Genomic DNA, 23,144 nt, shown 5'->3' on the forward strand with positions numbered 1-23,144 from the left:
GGACATTTAAGAGAAAGCATCTCTACCTTTTTTGTTATAAACAATGATATAAATGGTATATTAAAAAAATGATACTATTTGCCTGGCTCATCAGTGCAAACAGAGCACATTGCACATGATCAGAGCACCTCCCCTGGTGCAGCCCCCACTCCCCCCCCCCCAGGCAGGGGGATCAGTAGGCACACTGAGAAACAACTTTCAAGGAAAGTCTATGGAATATGGACACAGTTCAAGTCCACAGGAATAGTGTGGCCAAATTCAATTCAAATTCGAGTAACTGTATGGATCTGCGCAAGAAGAAGCAGGTAGACGCCACAGGTCCTAGATGTGCTCGGAGACTACTTGATAGTGACCTTGGTGGGTGGAAAGATGGGTGTCGACTGGAGGGTATGGGGAGAACCGGAAAGCAGAGGAAGATACCATGCTGCTCAGCAATTCGGTCCCTTTCACTCACTCACTCAAGTTTAGAACCCCGGGTGGGCTTCATTGCTGCTCTCCTAGGAAAACAGAGGGGGATCCGGAAAGCTCAGTGCCTTGGCTACGTGTTGACAGATAGGTTTTGTATTTGAGGCCACGGGCATCCCGATGAGAAAGTACACCGAGCCACCCCCAGTGATTTCAGACCAGGGAAGAACTCTGGCTATAAATCTACAGGTTATTGCAACAATTGACTGGGGAGTTTTACTGGCTGTTATTTCTCTTGTACGGTATTGTTTTTAGAGCTTGTTTAATCATTGTTAATGTGAAATCACTTTTTTCTTGGACTTTGTAGCAGTTTATTATAGAGGCTACAGATAATCTTCAGCACTCTTTATAAAAAACAGTCAAAGATTAAAGCACCGTGCTCCCACCTTGCCCGAAGCAGGTTCTCATTAGGATTTGCTAAGTTGGTTTTGATCTGTTTGGGTCTTGATTTTTGCTCTCTCCGATTCTGAGTACCCCTGTATGCATGTCGCATTTGTCACTAAAGGAAGCGGAAAGAAATGGAGGCCCACCTCTAAGGATTTTTAAATTTTTATTTTGTAGAGAGGAAAGAAAGAAGAGAAAGAGCTGGACTTAACTTGTAGCAGTTCTGAAGACACTAGGTCCTTCCCAGTTTTAAAATACTGTGTTCGTTTCTCTAGCAGAAGCCATGCAGAGAGAGAAAGAGATGAAATGAGTCTAGCAGTTTCAGTCGTGCTTTGCATGCACTGTTTTCTGATATGCTTCCCCAAGCTTAGGCACACCCTCTCGAGAAATGGAACAAAGTGCTCCGGAGTCTTCGTGTGCGCGCTCCGTCCAGCAAATCTCGCATGGAGTGATAGGAACAGGTGCACGCAGGGTCTCAAAGCACAGCGCTGAGACTCCTGAGGACAAGGTGTGAGTCTTAGTTAGCTCTGTTTCAAGTTTCTACCACAAGGGCTCGCCCACAGAGCCCTCTCCGTGGGGTATACTGACTGGAGTATGAAAGGGTCAGCCGTTTGAAACCAGCAGCCCGCTCCATGAGAGACAGATGATTCCTCTTACATGGGAAATCCACATAGGTGATGCATAGCGCCCAGCAATATTAAGGGAAGACGGGAAGGAAGTTACTGATCAAGGAGCTGGGATCCAATAGAACCAGAAGTCCCTGAGCTTTTACAGGAGGGAGGGGCATCGCCCTCAGTCTAAACCTGGTCATGTGAGGTGCAAGTCAGACATGCCACCACACTCACTTCTTACCAGTCATCCCATCTCTCTTCCTCTACTGTGTCAATCATTTGCTGTGTCGGTCACACCAGAGTCACAGGCTGTACTGATCGTTCTGTGATTTATTGGGGGAAGTCATAGGTCAGGATCAATGTGGGAGCAGCAGGATACAACTCAGAAGGTCACCTTCCAACCAGGACAGCTCGAAGCTCCTCCTGGCTGTGCCCCCAGACGGGACTTGCTCTCCAACCTCCTGCCACTGGGCCCTGTTAGAGCTTGGACTCTGCCCTGTTTAGGCAAGTGTTATAGCTCTTTGGGCTCCACCAAGTGGTTAGAGGCTCTTCACCTGCAAGTCTCCCACTGTGAGGTGCTCAGTTTTCTTGCTCTGTGTGTTGGCAAGTTCCTGGCAGCTGCTGCACTGTGCGGGCCAATCACCACGGGTGCTGCTGCCAGCCCGGTGATGCCCCTTCGTGCTGTCTCTCATTGTAGCTCGTTCTCAAGAGTCTAGGAGGTTCTCAGCACAGGGACCCCGAGTCCAAAGGGCCAACTCTGCTCCTGGTGCTTCTTGGTGGTTGAGCTCCCCCTCAAGCCCGGTGGGGTGACTCTTTTAGAATAACCCTCATGGAAAAACTGCAAAGTAGCCAGTCCCTTTGATCAGCCACCTATTGCGCAGTCCCCACCAAGATTCTGCACATTTTCTTTGTACAGTAAATTGTTCAATCCCTTTGCAGGATTGTCACCCAGCAAAACTAAGGGCAAGAAAGGCCAAATATAAAGAGAAACATATTACACTGCTGGAATACAGAATCTCTGTTAATATTACTGTAATTTTAATTTTATTGTCCATGCCAAAAAAAATGGCTAATGTTCTATCTATTCTGCCACAATAAAATGTTAATGAGCTGCTCATGAAATCACAGCCTTCTTAACTTTGCTCAAAACAAAGCTCCAATGGTCACAAGTTGAGCCATGGGTTTGTATGTACTACCAGTCCATTTCAATAAAATGTTTCCTAAAAGAGCTCTTTCGGAAAGCTTGACCACAGCCAATGATCCACGACATCGATTTAAGACTGCCCCTGCTAGAGGAAACTCGAAATTACAATCCGGTTGCTGGAATGTGATACGGTGAATGGAGGGGGAGGGGCCCACAAGTAGGTTTTGATAAGGTAAATATGCGCTTGAAAAAGGTCTACACATTTGTCTTCTTCTAATTGTTTTTTGCCAGAGATCACTGTTCTTCTGAGAAATCACACGTTTCTAATCATTAACGCGCTGGGCTGTGGGAAGTTGTGCTGTATAACAATATGGGGCCTGTATTACTTTATACTCTCATATAATATCAATAGAAATAGTTTCTCCGATGACTAACTCGCATTTCCAAGATAAGGCCTTCTTTTTATCGCAGCTGATAACACGGAATTATATGAGGTGGTACTGCCAAGAGTGAGAGCTTCCATACATAATGGAAATTATATTCCCTAAAGGCTGGACTGCTAACCCTAAGGTCAGCAGTTCAAGCCCACCAGTCACTCCACAGGAGAAAGAGGAGCTTGCCTGCTCTGGGAAAGATTTACAGCATTGGACAGTTTATCTAGTGTCCTTATTTGTCCGAAAGGACTCAGTGGCAGTGGATTGGGGTTGGGGCGTCCCCCACTCAAGGGGTCCTGGTAGTAGTGTAGCTCCTGGTCATCAGCCAGACTCACCAGCAGTCCTACGGAAGGAAGACGTGGCCGTCTGCCGCTGAGGTCTTACAGCCTTGTCAACCCAAAGGAGCAGTCTCACTTTGTCGCATGGCTTCACTAGGACTCAGAAGCAGCTCCACAGAACACTGTCTCCATCCTGGACACTCCCAACGGTTTTCATGGCCACTTTTAACAATGAGAGAAGTTGCCAAAAAGAGCTAGATTCAGGTCTCCCCACCACCACCACCACTTATCTCCCACACACATCACTAACTGGTTTCTGAAGAAAAATCTCCACAAACGTGGCAGTTTTCTCATGCAGAAATAGGAGCAAGCCAGTCACCCCTTTCCACTGCCCTTTTACTGATGGCTCGGCGCCTTCATGGACTGTGCCGAAGCCCTCTCATCCCAAGCACCTGCGGCTGAGCTCGCGTTTCATGAGAGCATACACTCTCACACTGCCGCTTATGGACAGAGATGGCTTACCCAGTGAGCGAGGCAAGCATGAGCTTACTTGTGCTTCCTTCCTGCAGTGAACGGTTTCACAGGTATGGGGAAACCCACGTAAAACTGTTCACTACAGATAAGAGAGTAAGCCGTGCTCACCTTGCTCACTGATTGCTGTGTATACTCGTGTATAAGCCGAGTTTTCTGGGACATTTTTAAGGCAGTTTTTGTGGTAAAATTAGGTGCCTTGGCTGATATTCGGGTCGGCTTATATGCGAGTATATACGGTACTTCTTCCCTGTCAGGAATTGTACATTTGAGGAGAGGCTTTGATTCTGTAGGCAGATGCCATGGGCTGGGAGAGAAGCAAGCTTGTAGATGCAATGAAGAAAGACAAACAGTTATCCCCAATAGCTCTGTAAGCAAGCACATAGAAACCCATGCTTGCCTTGCTCACTGGGCAATCTGATAGTGATATGGAAAAAAAGTGAAACATTAGTGCGGACATCTCCTCGGAGGGTGTTAAAACAAGGAATCAGTTGCTTTGGAGGTGTGTGACAGTCACAGTCAGCCGTAACCAAGGACCTGCAGTGCACCCAGAAGAAGATCAGCTGCCTAATGGAGGGGGACAGGGAGCTGGACATCACGTACTGCCACAAACATTGACCGCGTGGCTTCCTAGTTTTGTCATCTCAGTAGCAGGGATCCGCCGGCGAACACCAGAGGTTTGCAGAAGTGCAGATCATGCAGCATTTATGCACCAGGGCAGGTGCCAGGAGACATGCAGTCTCAGACTCGGTGTGTGTCCTCAAGGAGGGCAGGCATGTCTAGAAACAACTAACGATAGTTTGTGCGAGGACGGCAGCGAGTCCTCTTTTGGGGGCAGAAGGAGCAATGGTATATTTAGCACAGAAGAGAAAACAAAACAAAAACACAGGTGTCAAATTGAGGTAAGTCAACCTGCCTGCCTGCTCATTTTCACCCACTTTTACCACTGTTAAAGAAGGCAGAAACCAGGAAGTACAGCGAGGTTCAAAGCTATATCCATCTGCTCACTGGCCCCAGGCCTGCCTCACAACACAGAGTTGGGGGGCTGGGAAACATCCTCTCTGCCATAAAACAACCAAACTCTCTGCCATTGAGTGGGTCCATCTCGCAACAGCCCTGTGGGACAGAGTGGAGCGGCCCTGTTGGCTCTGGGAGCAGACAGCCACATCTTTCTCCTGAAGAGCTGCCCACAGCTCCATTTCTAGCACTATGCCACCATTGGCGGCACTAGCCCCCTTTTAAAGGGCTTTTCAGGGGCACATGAAAGCAGAGCCCGTGCCCGTGGTTGGCGATCGCCCTTTCTGCCACACAGCAAGGCAGGGAAGAAGGTCTGCTTCAGAACACGACGTAAAACCCTATCCTTATTTGAGAATGTGTCCTGCACATCCTAAAGGAAGAGTCCTGTTCTTATTTTGCATTTTTAACGTTTCTTAAACCCACTGCCACCGAGCTGGCCCCAACTCACAGCCACCCTATTGAATCAAGTCGAACTGCTCCCCCAGGTTTCCAAGGCTGTAAGTCCTGACCGGAGCAGGTTGCCAGGGCTTTCTCCCAAGGAGTGGCTGTGGATCCGGAAACGCCCACCTTTGGGTTAGGCACAGAGCATCTCTGAGTTTCTGCCGTGCTCCATATGAGGGCCTTGAAGGGCTAGGGACTGTAACATGCAAAAGAAGAGGAGATGCCCTGCATGAGGGTCTTCAAGAAAATATGTTGCCCAACCTTTCCTCCCAGTCTACCTGGCCAGCAGGTAATGTCATAGCTCTTGAGTTTGTCCCACTTGCAAAACGGGAATGAGGAATTTCCCTGCTGCATACATAGGCTTCTAAACCGGATCCCTCCAGGGTCTCTAAATAGACTGCTGTCTCTAGACCTCAAGCCGCCCCCTCCCTGCCCACTCCCATTTACCCATCTTGTAATTTTCATCAGCATGGATGAATGTGCTCTCTGTTTGGGGAGAGATGATCCAAAAGTACAGTATCTCAGACTTCCATGTGATGGGATAGGAATGGGGAGAAGCTAAGTAAATAACTAAAGCTTCACCTCATAGGGCAAAACATGTCAAAAGGAATAAAGTTGCCGCCATGGATGTATAGATACTCTGACAATAAGATGCCAGCTGTGTGTTTGCTGACTCGAGAATGTAACAAAATGCAGAAGAGCAGGGGACGCTTTGTTTGGGGCCCACCCAGGCACTGCATCTGAGAGAGCAGCACCCGGCAGGTGTGTAGTGGTGCTTACACATGGCGCTGCTAATCACAAGGTCAGCAGTTCAAAACCACCAGCCCTCCACAGGGGGAAGAACACTGCTCCCACAAAAAGTTAGCATCAGAGACCCATAGGGGCAGTTCTACCCTGTTGTGTAGGGTCCCTCTGAGTCGGAATAGACTCCATGGCCGTCGGTTTGGCTTTGGGGGAAAGAATCTGAGCCAGCCGATTCTTGGGATGTGGTCTGGGTACAGCGATAGGTATGGACACAGGATGTTTGGCCACAGCTGCAATGGAGCGCACTGCCTGGTTTGCAAAGTCATAAAATAATAGTTTTTCAAAAAATAATAATAATAAGAGTTTTTTCTCCAGAAGCAGGCTGGCACCTACTAACACCTGAACTACCAAAACATGCAAAGTGAGTGTTCTCCACCACCATAGTAATGTGCCCCACGACATGGACTGTACTGACTGCTTCGCCGTTATCCCATCCCAGGGCCTGCATGTCCACCCACCAAGTAATCGATGTTTTAAAATCCAAGTTTCCTTAATGAATGAAAGTCTTTTGGTCAGAACAGACTTAACTGATTGGAAATAGGAGTGAAGGGGATGTGTTGGGGCTGGGCCGGGGGGTTGCCTGTGGCTGATCACCGAGACTGATTGCAGCCTTATTCTCGACAATTGATATTTTCCCTCCCCAACAGTTTGTAAAGTCATCTGGTTGGGAGCCTTCTAGTATCTCTTCCAGGTTTCTGCTCCTTCCTTCATGTATTGTGTCATACTTGAAAAAGAGCTTTTCCACCCACTATCTCATTTCTTCCTCTTCCAGTATTTTTTCAGTTGGGAAAATAGAGCTGAAACAGGATTGTGCCGTAAATCCTTGTGTAAATCTAAACTTGGGTTTCTCTTGATACATTCACTTTGGCTTGGCTTGTGAAACGCAAGCCAGCCACAAGCTCTTTTTAGTACCAGGAGCTCTGGGGAAGCCCTCCAGTCAAGTTGCTCCACTGAACATGTCGTGGCTATCTGCTCCCATAAAGGTTTACAGCCTCTGAAACCGTGAACATGTGTGAGACAGAAATGATTTCATGGCTGTGGGTTTGACCTTGAGATATCAGTGGCAACTTTCTAAGAGGAGGGATTTCTTCACCGAATCATCCAACCACCCTAATCCCATTGGATAACAGTTTAAACGTGAAGTTGTTCAAGAGAGTTAAATTAACGGGGCTTGAAGTATTCTCCTACCTCCTGAAGGACTTTGGAGATGGCCTAGAGGTTGAGAGAGGAATGCCTTTGGGCATTCCATTTGACCTCGGAGCCCCCTTGGTCTTAGTTGACTATAACAATTCTAGCTTTGCTGACCAAGGGATGTTCTGCGAATCAGATCTAAAATAACACAAGATAGGTTTTAAAATGCCAAGTGAACGTCAGGCATTGTTTTAAGAAATACATTGTTGACTATCGTCAGCCCAAATGTGGCCACCACATCTGGGCACACCAGTGTTAGGGGCTGATCTACACTTCAAAGCACAGAACTAACAGTTACAGATGGTTAAGCAAAGGGGTCAATTCATTCTTCAAATCCAGGGTCATGGGTGTGTGAAATACGCATGAGATATATGTCCCCCCCCCCCCCCCCCCGGGGAGGAGGCCATGGTGAACTTGCCTAGAACATTCCCTCTTTCCTATGATGGAGGTGCTGCTCTAGACCCATTTTTGCAATATGGAAACTGCCGCTTGGAGACTTTGTGTGGGGGAATGGGCCAAATCATAAAGCGGAGACAGAGTAGCATCAGGAACATCTTTGGGGCTGATGGTGCTCAGGAGTTAGTGTCCTTTAGACTCGCAATGAGCACTGATGACAAAGGATCCCGGTACCCTACGAGCGGGCATGCTCGTATTCCTTTGTGTAAAATGTTCTCAGTGGGAGGACTTGCTAGTGTCCCTATATTAGCTACACAAACACAAGTTACTTGGGGGTCTACTGAGGACAGTCAGAGGCGCCTGCGCCTCCCACAAGCAAACTCTAATAGCCCTATTAATGTTAGATAGACCCACCTAATGGAGTGCCTCTTCCTAGCAGCTCATTGATTAGAAAGACTTACCTGAAGTATTTATATGTGGCCTAAAAAGTATGTGTCCAAATGGAAATAATGGTTTTCAGGAGCCGTGATGTGATGTAAGGTCTGGGCACCAGCGCTTCCGGGTGGAGCGCCTCTGGCTTGCGATACCTTCTCTTAGGAGGACGACCACACAGAAGCGAGAGAGCATTGGAACATAGTGTCATTTTCTCTCTCTCTCTTCTGTTTCCTCTTACAGGTTGATGACCAAATGAAGCTGCTTCAGAACTGCTGGAGTGAGCTCTTAATCCTTGACCACATTTACCGGCAAGTGGTCCATGGGAAGGAAGGATCCATTTTCCTGGTTACTGGGCAACAAGTGAGTATTGGCATGGAGACCCCCCCCCCCCAAAAAAAGGAAAAGAAAAAAGCATCTTTTTTTTCTAAGCATGCTCAGAATGGCAGGGATTTAACTAGGTCAGAAGCACTCTTGTGCTTTGAAAAGGAGCGATTTCGCTGCAAATAATTTAGAAAAGATGAGTCGGTGCACTCTGTTCCCACTCTGATGATTGCAGTTAAACTTGTAAAAGCAAACGTAAGCATAAGCATTCTGCAGCCTCTTGTCCCCTGGGGGGCAAGTTCTGCCTTGAGGGGTCAGAACAAAGGCTAAATTGGAGTCCCTGATGGTTGTGCTGGTGTGCCATCGAGTCAGGCGGGAAAAACAGATCTTCCCCAGAGGGTTTTGTAGACTGCTGCCTTTTTTTCCCCTCCTCTTTTCCTTTTTTTACATTTTATTAGGGGCTCATACAACTCTTATCACAATCCATACATATACACACATCAATTGTATAAAGCACATCTGCACATTCCCCGCCCCAATCATTCTCAAAGCATTTGCTCTCCACTTAAGCCCCTTGCATCAGGTCCTCTTTTTTTTCCCTCCCTCCCCCACCCCCCTCCCTCATGTGCCCTTGGTAATTTATACATCGTTATTTTGTCATATGACTGCTGCCTTTAAGGGGACAAGGCAACATGGTTTTTTTCCCCTCCGGTGGAGCCACTGGGTGGATTGGAACCACCAACCCATACTTCCGTAGCTGAGTGCTTTACCATTGTACCGCCACAACCCATCACCATTGAGCAGATTGTGACTGTTCATGACCCCGAAGGACAAAGTCAAACCGCCTCTTATTGCTTAGCTTGAACAAGTGAACTAACACTCAGCCCTTTGCCACCGCGTCCACTCGGACTCCTAGTGACTCTGTGCTCTACAGGGAACACTAGGCCTGCCCTGTGGGGCTTCCAAGGCCCATCTTTATGGAGAAGATAGCCACATTCTTCTCCCATGGCATGGGCAAGAGGTTCTGAACAGCTGACTTTTCAGCCTCAAACCCCCCCCCCCAAAAAAAACAAACACCAAACCCTAAAACTAAAAGCCTGCCTATTTTGATTCATAGGGTTTTAGGTGGTAGATCTTTTTGAACACAGTTTCCTCTTGCTCCTGGTGGTTTTAAACCTCCCACCTTGAGACGAGCAGACCCATGCTTGCTCAGCAGGGCCCTCGGTGGAAGTCCTGCACTCACCGGTCACACTTTGAAAACAAAACCCTTATAAACACTGGGATTGGTGCTCTGAGACTGGTAGAAGAGACTGATTCGAACAGTTCATATATTCAAAGTAATTTGCTTAAAGGCAAGCAAACGTGAAGGGGCTGCGGTTTTTGTTTTTAAGAGCCAGCAACTACTCAAAAGGAAGAGAGGGGGGAAATGACTTCTTGAGCAGCCCTATACCTGTATAAATGGATATTCATTAATTCAGTCAATACTGATTGACTGTCTTCCTATGTCACTGTTCTGGGATATAGACACGTGAGCAAAAAGATAAAGAATTCTTGCCCTCCCGGACCTTACTCTGTAGCAGTGGGGTTCAGCCACACTAATCCTGATCATTAAACAATAATCCCAATCAATAACTCACAACGATGTGTGCAAAAATTAGGGTGAAATGGACATTACTGTTCAATTCAACTTTTCCACAAACTTCTGAGGCCCCCTCGTTCGAGAAGGATCCCTGGGTAGTAGCAACAATTAAGTGCTCAGCGACAAATCAGAAGGTCGGTGGTTTGAATCCACTCGGAGTTGCCTCGGGAGAAGGGTCTGCTGCTCTGCTTTTGAAAAGAGCACAGCCATGGAAAACGCCGGGGAGCACAGATCTCTGACACCCGTGGCCGTCACCGTGCCTGGGAATCGGCTCTGTGGCAAGTGGTTGTTTCCCTCCACATGTTAGGGGTCACGTGCTATTGAACAACAGCATGGGTCACTACCATTCCTCTAGTCCACTGGGTCATACCCCCTCAGGGCGCCACCCCGTCGCTGCGCAGTGGCACCTGCAGTGCTCAGGCCCCGGGAGCTTTTACATCCGGCCATCAATTGTTTATGTGCTGTGAAACCGCAGCAGTGCATATTTGGAAAGGAAAGGCTCTCTCCACACCATTCGCTGTACTATTAATAAATCACATTTTCCCAATCAAATTAAAGGCAAAACTATTTCAGAGCTTCACCAAATTGGATCAATTCGACTGACTCCATCACTATTTGGCCCCAGCTTTCCGCCCCTCCCAGGAGAAAAGCTTCCTGGAGGATAACAGAAAGAGAGAGAGAGAGAGAGAGAGAGAGACTCCACCGTGGGTTTCACTTCCTGCCTTTCCAAATTTTTGTTGAGCATTTTTCTCCTGTGGCCCAAGTCTTTGGAGGGAAATGTACCCATTTTCAGAGTCCAATCACCGGACGTTCTTTTGCCCTCCTCCCTGCCCCTACCTAGAAGCTACATTTAGAAGAACGAGATTCGGCCCACAAATTAATTTGATTTCATTTCCTTCTGAGTTTCAGAAAGGAAATGGGTTTGTGCTGTTCTTTCTCAAAGCACTTCCATCCCTGCTCTTTAGAAATCCTCCTTCTTTCACGTTTCATTTTACCTTAAGTGCTGCCCTGGGCAAAGGTAATCACCATTTAAAAAGCAGAGAAAGTGCCTTTCTTGCCTCTCTGATCATGGGAACCCAGAAAAGTCGAGGAAGCGATGGTGTAATAATAGCCTTTTTATTATCAATTACCTTTGCTGTATGTTTTGCCCTCACCACGGAATGAGGGACCCCTGGGGGGAACCCGCTGTTCCCCACACTGTCTGTGCAACCTGGAGTCTACTTTTAAAACGAATCCACATTCCCACCAAACACCCGCTCCACTCCTATCCTCTCCAATGTGAGTGACAATTAGACTCTCTCATTGAGAGAAACGATGCAAGCCATTAGCCCTGGTCTTCTGTGGCATGCCAAACACCCGCTGCCTCAGAATCTCTCCCAACTAGAGCTGACCCTGTGGGTTTTCGACCCTGTGAACCCGTAACTGGTGGGCGTGAACTGTTGACCTTGCAGTTGGCAGCCCAGTTCGTGTCCCACGATGCCACCAGGGCTCCTCGCTCTAGTGGCGCAAATTGGGTGCAAACATTTAGAACGTATCCCTGCGCTTCCTGTAATTCATGCAGGAAAGAAAGGAAACAGGCTGAGCAGGAAGCCATTTCTCAACCGATGACCTTTCTAACAGAGCAGAAAGATAGTTTGATGCACAGTCTTATCCCGCCAAGCACTGACTGCGGTGCTGAATGGAGGAGGCGTGAGCTATAGAGTAGGTGACTCCACTGAAAGAAAACTCTTGCAGCTCTAACCTTATGGCTTAGGGAAAACAAGTTAACTGAACCTCAACCTGTTGGCATCCAGTCCATTCCAACTCGTAGCGAGCCTATCGGGCAGAGTAGGACTGTCCCGCAGGGTTGGTCACGCTGTAATATTTATGTCAGTCGACTGCCACGTCTTTCTCCCACCGACTTTTGGGGTAGTGGCTGAGCATGTAATGCACTATTAGAACTCCAAAGACTTGGGACCCTGAGAGAGCATTCACGCTAGGCCTCCCAGCTCATCTGTACCTCCTTGTAATTCTTGACTTCCTGCTGTGGGGCCATAAACCATCCTCTTACTCTGTGATCATGTCCTCCTTCTGCCCTGTTGCTCAGGGGGATGCACTGGCATCTTAAAGTATGATGCTCCTAGCTTGGCAAATATTTCAGTGACCGCAAAGGAGAAGATTCCTATCTGTCTGTTAACAAACAGCAGGAGTAGTAAGTGATTGGCTGAACGCTCATTTAAGAGAATAGAAACAGTGGTAAAAGGAAAATAGCCAGTGTAAGAATCAAGCCAAACTTCTGAAAGTCAAAAAAGTATTTTAAAAAGGAGAAGAGGTAAGAAGAGGGGAAAACAAAATGGACAATGACTCCTTGGTGTTAGCTGCGCAGCCCAGTCACAATCAGATACGAGCCGAGCAAATGTTCATGAGCAATGCAGGCAGCTTGCTCTTTGCGATGGAAATGTGTGCGTGCATGTGTGTCTGTCCTGGGGAGTTCAGACTTGCATTGGCCGGGGGAGTCCCTCCTCCAAAACTTGTGGTTGTTGTTATTTGCCATCAGTTCAGACCCCAACCCCATGGCCGTTCTCCGCCTAGCACTTTGCCCCATGGGATTTCACAGGTAAGACCCCTGGCACAGGTTCAGGTTAGGTGCAAAGAAGGTTCAGAGGAGGGTGTGCTAGGTGATTAAGTGGCATTCAAAGTCCCCAGGGTGATTCAGCTTCCATAAGAAAGTGCTCGTGGCCCAAACGTAACAGCACTTGTCCGTGAGGATGGCGTTTTGTTCTCTTGTACGAGGGGTTGCTATGAGTTGGGACTAGTTCACTGGCACTTAACCATAATTCCTCCAAAGAGCAGGTACCTGTCTCTGTGCATGTTAACTGCATGCACAACAGAATAAAATGCTGCTTGGCCCAGCACCATCTATAATGAATTGCAAATGGGACTGCTGTGATCTATGGGCTTGTCATTGGCTGTTTTTCAGAAATAGATTGCCAGGCCTTTCTTCCTAGTTCATCTTAGCATTGACATTCTGCATAACCTGTTCAGCATCCTAGCCACACATAGCTCCCACCGTGAACCTCGCAGAGTCTGCACACAAGGCAGATTCACCAGGAATTGAACTGTAGTCCCCTGCACAGAAGATGAGAATTCTACTGCTGACCCACCAATGCCCTCCCTGACAACTTACTGCCTGCACAATCTAGAACCAGTCTCTCTACCTCAACTTCAATGTCCTTGCCTGCCCTGGAGCAGACTACAATGGTTGCAATAAAAAGGAAGGAAATTGGCTCTCTGGAAGAGTGCACATTGGAAACTGAAGTCACCAGAGTTCAACGGCCCTGAGCTGGCGTGTAAGACAGTGTTCCCAATACACGAGGAACCCCCATAGTGAGGATAGGTAGTTCTTGGCTGCTAAACAAAAAGCTCGGGTGGCCGGAACTCTCCAGCCTCCCATTGGGAGAAAGATGTGCTTGCCCTGTCTCTGTAAAGATGCCAGCTTGGAAAGCCTATGGTCAATTTCTACTGTGCCCTGCGGAGGATGACCATGAGTTGGAATTGACATCAGCCGCTTTTTCCTGTACACACAGTCCTGGTGATGTCGTGGTTACGGGTTGGGCCTCGATCCCAGAGTTAGGCTCGGAAACCCTCATGGGGTCGCTGTGAGTCTGCATGGATGGAGTTTGCTTTGGTGATACACATAGTCCAAACCCACTGCCATAAGATTCATGGTGACCGTATACGGGGGTTCCCCAGACATCTGTGGACGCAGACAGCCTCTTCTTCCTCTCAGAGCTCCTGGGACGTTTGTCCCACCACCCTTGCATCCAGCAGCCCCACCGGACTACGGACTAAACCACGGTGCCACCAGGGCCCCTACACACGTAGTGCGTGATGCAAAACTGGTAGTGTTTATTGTCATGTGTGCCAGGCACTGGTAATCATGCTTTATCTGTTGTTAGGTTCTGTTGAGTTAGCTCTGACTCACAGGGGCCCAGGCACAACAGAATGAAACACTGCCCTGTCCACCGCCATCCCCACAATTGTTACTTTTGAGCCCATTGTTTCAACCACTGCGCCATCTCTTTGGGGGTCTGCACCTTTTTTGTGCTGACTTTCTGTTTACCAAGCACGAGGTCCTTATCCAGGGACTGATCCTGCCTGATAACATGCTCTCTGTATTAACGAATTCAGTCTGCATGGCGACTTGGAGAAGATGCTGGTAGTATTTGTATCCTTAAGTCGTTTGTCCAGAGGCAATCTGCCGGCAGAGCAGATAGTCAGAAACGGGCAGTTGGTTGGTGCCAGGGTTTGTGATTGTAACCAACGTGCCACGCTGCTTTTCTGGATAACTTACAGATGCGGAAAAGCTTGCTGTTAGTCCAGGCTTGCAATTTGGCCTTCATGTGTAATTTCAGTGGATGACAGGCTCTGCAGAACTTACTAGCAAAACAAATTCCGTTTTCTTTGAATAAGCCTACATGCCTGTACTTTTTTTGTGTTATTTGGGGGGGGGGGTTGGTATGTGCATGTTGTGTGTGTGTGTGTGTGTGTGTGTGTGTGTGATAACCAACTTGCTCAATTGAAATGATCTGGAAACAATTTTATGTGATTATCACTTAATATTATAAAATTGTTATTTTAATGTTAAGGGAAAAATCACTCATCCTCCTATACCACCTTAGCTCGGTTGGTTTTTGTCAGGGTCTCTTCCAATTTGAGAGAGAGCATATTTCCAGTGAGGGTTCTTTGCCCTCACTTTTCTAAATACAATAAGTTATGTGCCACAGAGACCCATTCACCCGCCGCCGTGGATTTTTGCCGAGTGTGAACTTTGAAACAATGACAAGCCTGTTTCCGTGATGCCTTTTATCACGGTCAGGATGTTGATATCATGTGAAGAAAATGAAGCAGCGTTATTCAAACAACGCATGCGAAATTCCCCTACTAGCAACTTAGCACTCATGCATAGGATATGAGTAACCTTTTCATTTAGTTTGAAAAAAAATCATTCTAAAGATCTGATGCCTGGTAATAAATTTTTTTTTAATGGAGACGCACCCCTGTGTGCAAAAAATAATGTAATCCATATGTCTAATTAACTATCGTGGTGGCCAATCTCTGCATAGCGCTTTGCCCCACGGTATTTGGTGGGTAAGACCCCTGGCACAGGTTCAGGTAAGGTGCTAAGTAGAAATGTCAGAGGAGGGAGTTCCAGGTGAGTAAGTGGCGTCCAAAGTTCCCAGGGTGATTTGGCTTCGATAAGAATGTGATGTGGCACAACCACCTCAACACTTGTCTGTGAGGATGGTACAGGACAGACAGACTGACAGACCAGTGTTTGCTCTCTCGCACGAGGGGTCACGATGAGTTGGAACTGGTTCATCGGCACCGAACAGCAGCAGTTGCCCTGAAGAGAAGGCACCTGGCTGGACCCTCTGTGCATGTTGAAGGCAACACCAGTGCCGGAAATCTTCCTGAGTTAGAGAAATCGTGACAGAGATTGCCGATTACAATTTCAACTGCATCTACGCACCATTTTCAAGCTGTTCAAAGAAACAAAATCCCTTGCCGGGGAGCTGATTCCCACTCGGAATAATCCTGGCGGAGCCAGTAGAACAGTTTCTGAGCCTGGACGCTGAATCTGTATGGTAACAGATCGCAAGCTCTCTCCCACAGCCCGGTGCCTGTGGGTCTGAACTGCCGATATGTTGTTGGTGTGCAGAAGAGCAGTAGGGTTCCTCTCCGGCCGCTCCTGCCCAGACGTTAGCCACACACACAAATAGAGCATGCTCAAATAACTTCCTCCGAACTCCTAGGTTTGCTGTACGATGTTCTCAGCTGTCCTGCAATGACTTAGGTCCAAGAAAATGAGGGTGTTTATTCCGAGGGCTCTAGGATTAGTAAATAGTCCTAGTTCCTCATGAACCTTCTGTTTACATAGCTAAGCGTCCTCAGTCAGCAATATAGCACCAATGACTGAATCAAACAGAGACTCCCCAGCTTAGGAGATGGATGGATTCTCAACCTTGCTTTTTTTAGCCCTGTTGCTAGATGCCCCGCAGTCTGAAGCCCCTCTTCTCCCAGCACAGGGAGTCCGCCTCCTGGCTTCTTCCTGCTAGAAGCAGTTCACTGCAAGCCATGAGGTGAATTTGATACAGCAAGAGAAGAAGGAAAAGATGAGGCTGAATTTGGAAGTAGGGGATTCCCAAGGAACTACCACTTGGAGCTTCAAGAGAGAGGGTATGAAGTTAAACTGAAATAACACAACTTTCATTTCCCGCCCGGCGACAACCAATCACTTCACATTGGTTCAAGACATGTTTTTGCTGAATTCAGTTCCCTCAGTCTTCTGTCAGAAGAACAATTGAAATGGTGGCCCCATTACAAAAAGCAGCCCTCGGCGCTGGTAGCTAGCATTAAGTAGTATCGGGGATCTTTGCCGTCACACCCGACTTCTTACTTAACCCTGAAACAGTTCCGTTTTAGTTCTGTCTTTTCATTTGCCTTCTATATAAGCATGCATTACAGAAGCTCAGTAATAAGCTCAGCACTGCAGTGCTGAAAAGGACGCAGTGGTGGGCAGTGATATTCTGCATCGGGAAAGCAATTGCTGTCCATTGAGCATCGAATGACTGCAGTTGGATTTTATTTTCACTTAGCATTTTCAAAACATGCACACATCTGTATGTATGTATATGTGAAATGAAACAGCAGAGTACTTTTGAAGCAGGGTCGGTTTGCGTATTTGCATATTGTAGCTAATTAACCGACACCGAAACATCATCCTAAGGGAGAGATCTGCTGGCAACTTATTCATTATCTTCTATGATTGTGTATCGTATTAAAATGACAGGCATCTTACATTACGCACGTCATCAAAACTTCAGCTATTCGAACTAAAGCCAATTTAGTGAAAACAGTTTCTACTGCCACGATCAATGAAACTTATCCAAAGGGGACACCCGCTTCAAGTTATTTCTTCAATATCTTCCTTGAGTTTAACGGCACAAAGATTACATGTGAGAGAGCACTAAATTAATTTTACTAAGTACATAAAAGACAAGGCCAGCTGCTTCTGAAATGAGCATGAACTCCACATTCAGCAATGGAAATATAATTATGTTTGTAATAAAAATCTAAGGAAGCCGCAGATCTGGTACTCTTTCAGGAATCAATCCCCCACCCTCCTCTGAGGCGTGCAACTTGATAAATTACCCTTGAATGAAATGTTATCTGAGGGGTGCCCCCCCTTAATAAACATGTTCACGCTTTCAAATTAACACGTAAATAAATGTAGCGCCATAAAGTTGTTGGTCTGTTCATTGATTTCCTGAAGTTCAGCTCACTAAAGATCTGTCCGTAATTATAGGGGCCTAGGAAACCATTTAGATTCCTTTCCATTATCATGCACTACGTGTTGAAGTATGAAGGTCTACTATTTGCACTTATTATGATATAAACTTTTTATTGTGAATTAGGTGAAGGCTTACAGAGCAGATTACCAGTCTTGCGTTCAACAATCTGTATACATCTTATTTCAGCTGATCCATTGCAGTTCCTTCACTTACCATTGTTTATTCTGATTTCTTCCTGGGCGTCCTGTTTCCTTCTCTCCCTCTTTCCTAACCCTCTGACCTTGGCCCTCGGGTGAATGCTGCCCTTTCTTTCTTAAGTGGTTGATTTATTCTACCATGGGGATGAGTTCAGTTGCAGATCTGAAGGGTGACTACGGGCTATATTCTCGGGGTCCTACCTGTGTATGCAAACAGGAAGCCTGGTCTTTCGTGTTTTTTGAATTTTGTCCCATGCTTTCCTCGTTTGCACTTACTGTCGTTTACCTGTCAGAGTGGCGCACAGATCAGTGAGCCCTACGTTCACAGAAAAGTGCACTGATTGCACATTTGTGTGTCTTCTTAGGATGGTCTTCCCACTGTAACGAGGTTTAGCTAGTGAATTATCTTTTCTTTCCTTTTTTTTTTTTTAATGAAAACGTCCAAGCTCCCAGGGTATCACAAAGGACTTGCATTCACCTACAGGTTTAGCAGGTTGAAGGTGTACAGCAACTCCGCCTGCGTAAGAAAAGCCTGGCGGTCTGCTTGCATGAACGTGACAGCCAAGAAGTCGCTATAGGGAGCAATTATGCGCACGGGGTCACCATGGATCAGAACCGGCTCGGTGAGATTGGGATGTACATGCACGAATGCATTCAGCAATCCGCTGGGAATTTAAAATCGGCATTCCTTCCCAATTACTGTTATTTCTTAACAATCATAAATGAGGCGACAGTTCACGATCCTTTAACCAAGGGGTGTCAACCTCAGTTAAAACGCGGGACATTGGGTGCAGCGGGCAAGATTCACGCGGGGCACATCACATTTACAAATGTTGCTAAATTTATATTTTGAAGTGAGGCTACAGGAATATGGATGGGATAATTAAAACGCTATATACGTGCTTTTATTTAAACATTAATTTTATGCAATGTATTTATAAAACTAAAATTATTCTTTTTAACCGAAACTTGACAGTGCTTTCCTCCTACAAGTTTTTACTTACTTCTTACGTTGTGACCGGAAAATATAACAAAGCAACTAATGAAAACCACAAAATGTTGGACAGCTGACAAACGTGATGCGCAGCTGTAATGGCTTCCCTCTAAACTAGCGCTGCCAGCGTGCTCTTTTTCACCTTTTCACTAGTGGGATCTGTTTACATTACGTGACACTGAGAGTGGCAGACGTATCGCTTCCAAACGTTGCCGGAAGGGAAGCAGCGCGTTGATACACGTCCACAGGCCCCCAGGACAGGCACTGGGCCACGCGCATACTCATCTTCAGTAGTTAGAGGGTTAATGAGGGAATTGTGTGTACGGTATTGCCTCCATCTCCCCTCTTTTTTCTTCTTAGCAATATTTTGTTTTTTCATTTTATTTCAGAGCATCACAGTCCACAAACACTTACCTCGGGGGCAGTTTGACACCCCTGGTCTAACCCAACTGCCTTCTTTCCAGGCCCATCTGAGAGGCAGAGTTGGCCCAGATCATCAGCCTTGTTCCAGCCACAGCCCATTCCTAGCCGTCTCAGGGGACCATTCTCCATTCACTTATTGATTCTATTCCTCCCTGAATATGTGATGATTCTCTAGGACAGTTAGGCCCTGTATAGTCTTTAAGGCATGTAAAACTCAGGCACCCCTTGCATGTCAAAAAACAACCAAAACTGTCTTTGGTTGCTTGCTGTCCAGAAAGACTCTACGGGACTTGGGTGGTTGGTTTATTGGAGGTGGATCATCTGTGGGTGGACTCGGCCCTCCAGCCTTCCAATTACAAGGTGTGTCCCACCCTGTGACTCATCTCGAAGGGAAGTGGTGACATATTGTTGCAACACCACCTTATATGCTTGACAGCCTTAAGGCGACCCTGGGCATCCAACTGCTTGTCCACTCTGCTTACAGCTCAGGTTTCCAGCTGCCCGTGTACTGACCTTTTCTTCCAAGCTGTCGGCAACAGAACCCCAAAGAGCTCGTTGGACACTGGATGCTTAGATTTAGGGCACAGTTACCTGTGCAGGGACAGAGCAGGCAGGACGTGTGAGAGCTGTCTTCGAACACACGGTAACCATGGCTTTTTCATACCCACTTGACTGTACAGAAGCTGATTGACACCTTTGGGGGTGGGCTTTCCACTGACTCATAATTTTCCTCTCTCTTGAAAAAGGTGTCTGTACGCCCCGTATTCTCTAGTTAAAGCTGAAAATTCAACTCATCATATTTACACAATAAAAACAATCCATTCCGCCTTGTTTTTAATTGCAAATTCTGCTCCAGGGACTGGTTCGCCTGCTTAGGAGGCAGCCCTTGCCTCCCACTACAGATGCAAGTGCAGTCAATTATGGTAATGAAATGTCAATAAATATAAAAATTTAATACAGTCTGCTCCGGGTGAGTGGCAGATGAGGACTTGCCTCCCAGACAAATTTGCTGCTGCTGCAAATATTAAATGCACCTAAAAGAGTATCTGTTTGCCTGCGAGCTCGCCAGTAGAAGAAGGGCGGGGGCGTCAGACACCGACTGGGCTTCCCCATCGTGCAGGCATCCTGGCAGCAGAGCCCGTCCCATCGCTGACAGCCATCCCGACATCTTAACTTGCGATGCTAAACTGAACCCGCACCTCCAGGAACCATCTGGGACCGGGCCTCCGGCGCTTGATTGCTTGCTTTTCATGCAGGACGAAGTCTTTGTTTTCTAGAACAAGGGTTTGTACTTCTTCTAAGTGAGGATCCTTGCTGTCTTTCTAGAGACATGTATTAATAAGCACATGAAGAGATATCTTATTCCATGGCTTTTTCGGAAGCAACAAATGAAACAAGAATCGTTTAAATGTGATTCTGTAGGAAGCAGCAAATTAAACCCAGGAAGGCGATGATTTGGTCATCCCCAACCATGTAGTTTTAAATCGTGAATGTTTGAAAATGGAGCCCAGTGGTCCCAGTTAAGGTCAATGTGCACACCCACAACACTGTCCAGGGTTGGCTTTTTATGGACAGGGGACTTTCCTTTGGAGTCCCTGGGTCATACAAATGGTTAACACACCTGGCTGTAAGTGAAAAGGTTGGGGGTTCAAGTCCACTCGGAGGCACCGCAGAAGACAGGCCTGGCGATCTTCTTGCAGAATAATCAGTCACTGAGAACTCTTGACCCACGAGTGAGAGTTGACTCGATATTTCCTGTGTTGTTTGTGATGTGCGAGGCTGCTAACGGCCAAGGCCTACAGTTTCAAACCATTAGCTCTAACGTGGGAGAAGAGGACGCATTCTCTTCCTCCGCAGAGTTTAGACTTGGAAACTCACAGGGATAGCTCTACCCTGTCCTGCACAATAGCTTCACATCAGCATCCACTCAAAGGCAATGTGTTTGGGGTTTTTTGATTTGTTTTGGGTTTTTTGAGGTTGTGCTATTTTGTTTGATGTAGCTTTTTTTTTTAAATGGGGGCATACTTTTGATGAGAAGTCGAATCATATATAGTGATGTAAATCCATAATAGAAAAGTGTTATGTATCCCCCTGCGTTTATTAACTCGGTCGGTGCCTGTTCTTTGCATGGAATAGATCATCCAGCAGAATACTAGTGATCTATTTTCTGATAGGCTATGCCTCCACTTCTGCGAGCCACTTGCGCTTTTCCTGGAGTCGGGTTTGATCCACAAATGATCCCAAGTGAAATGTGTTTCTGGTCCTGGCCCTCATGAGGACTGTGCTTCTGTGTTGCAGGTGGACTATCCCATAATCGCATCGCAAGCCGGGCCCACGCTCGGCAACCTCATGAGTCACGCGCAGGAGCTAGTGGCGAAGCTTCGGTCGCTGCAGTTTGATCAACGGGAGTTTGTGTGTCTGAAGTTCTTGGTGCTCTTTAGTTTAGGTAAGGAATTGTTCTTCTCAAACTACGTGCAACCGAAAGATGGTGACTGTTGAATGTCTGGGAGTTATGAGCTTGTCCTTGTCAATAATGGGTACCTAGGGAAGTCACAATGCCCAGGGGTCAATATGCATGTTATTTGCATACAAGTATGTGATTTTGCTCTAGCAAGAGGATGCCCTTCCAAATTATGAAACCTTCAAGCTCAGGAGTGAAAGCGTTGCTGCCAGGTTCTAGTTCCAACGGAACTGTTTAAACATCTCTGTGATTTTGGGTGCCGTCAGACCAGACCTCTCAGGTGTACGCTGAGCACTTGACCTAGCTTCCTTAGGGTGTCTTCAAACCCAAAGTCCAATCAAAACGATGGCTTCTGAGAGGACCTGCTAGGTGGGTTAGGTTCAAGGCAGAGAGGTCAGCTCTGCAGGCTATGGAGACTACTTCAGAAGGGTACTGGTGAGAGATTTTTATTTTTTCAAAGAGCACAGGATGGTTACAGGGATTTGCTTGTTTAGTTTGTTTGTCTGTTTGAAAAGAACTTGTATGTCACAAAAGAATCCAAATCTTTTCCAGTTTTACTTTTCCACCTTCCATAGCCACTCAGACCAGTGTTTAGATCTGATAGGTGAGGAATCTGGTGACTGTGGGCCTTCTCTCTGTCTCTTTTAAAAGTTTAACTTTATAAATAAATGTATGCATATATTTCTTTTTTGCTTTTGAATCAAAATATACAAAGAAAAAATCTTCTATGTAGTTTCACATCCCATCATCAAATCAGTCATAGGATCCTGTTAACCATTTCACTCCCCAACCCTGTCCCATGTATGCGGGTCTTTTCTTTCATCTCCTCACCCCCCCCACCCGCCGCCCCCACTTCCTTTCAAGCTTTTTTCCTCCTCCCCCCCACCCCCCCCCCGGCCTCCTGGTAGTCTTTAAAGTCTTATCCTTTGGTGTGAACGCTGTTTCTTTTTCTTTTTTATTAGTAGTGTCATAAAATATTTATCTTTGCTAAGCGAAATGTTCATTTTGTAAGAGTGTTGGTGTGAGATGGAATCTCATTGTTGCTTTAAGTTATATTTCTCTTATTGTTGGTAAACACAAACATTTCTGCATATGCATGTTGTTGGCTACATGAATATCATCTTTAGTAAATTGTCTACTATCTTGGGCCCATTTGAGGGGGGGAGGATGTATTTGTAGTTTTCTTTTTTTTTTAAGATCATTTTATTGGGGCTCATACAACTCTTATCACAATCCATACATATATCAATTGAGTAAAGCACCCTTATACATTCGTTGCCCTCATTCTCAAAATTCGTCTTCCACTTGGGTTCCTGGAATCAGCTCATTTTTGTAGTTTTCTTATTAAGATGTAGGTTTCTATAGATTTTTGAAATTATCCCTTTATCTGATAGTCATTGTTGAAAATTTTTCCCATCTGTAGGTTCTCTTTTTAGTCTTTTGATGATGTTTTTCCATCTACAGAAATGGCGAATTTTTAGAAGGCTCCAGTTCTTTACTTTGTCTTCCATAATGTGGATGTTTTTCATTATGTTTGGTAATGTATATATACCTTATATTAGGCTCCTTAAGTTTTCCTCTGTTACTTCATTGTTGGTCTTTATAGTTTTAGGGTTTATATAGGTCTTTATTCTGCCTTGAGTT

The 23,144-nt window shown here is 46.4% G+C and overlaps 1 protein-coding gene across 1 annotated transcript in view; it reads left to right on the forward strand.

Moving 5' to 3' along the window:
* Positions 1-23,144, forward strand: part of NR5A2 (nuclear receptor subfamily 5 group A member 2) — a 148,049-nt gene that overhangs the window by 72,278 nt on the left and 52,627 nt on the right. Inside the window, exons 5-6 of the mRNA XM_075540524.1 lie at positions 8,372-8,491; positions 21,338-21,485. Coding sequence (XP_075396639.1) covers positions 8,372-8,491; positions 21,338-21,485 — 268 coding nt within the window. The remainder of the gene's footprint in view (positions 1-8,371; positions 8,492-21,337; positions 21,486-23,144) is intronic.

Source organism: Tenrec ecaudatus, chromosome 1, assembly GCF_050624435.1.
Source record: "Tenrec ecaudatus isolate mTenEca1 chromosome 1, mTenEca1.hap1, whole genome shotgun sequence".
NCBI lineage: Eukaryota > Metazoa > Chordata > Mammalia > Afrosoricida > Tenrecidae > Tenrec > Tenrec ecaudatus.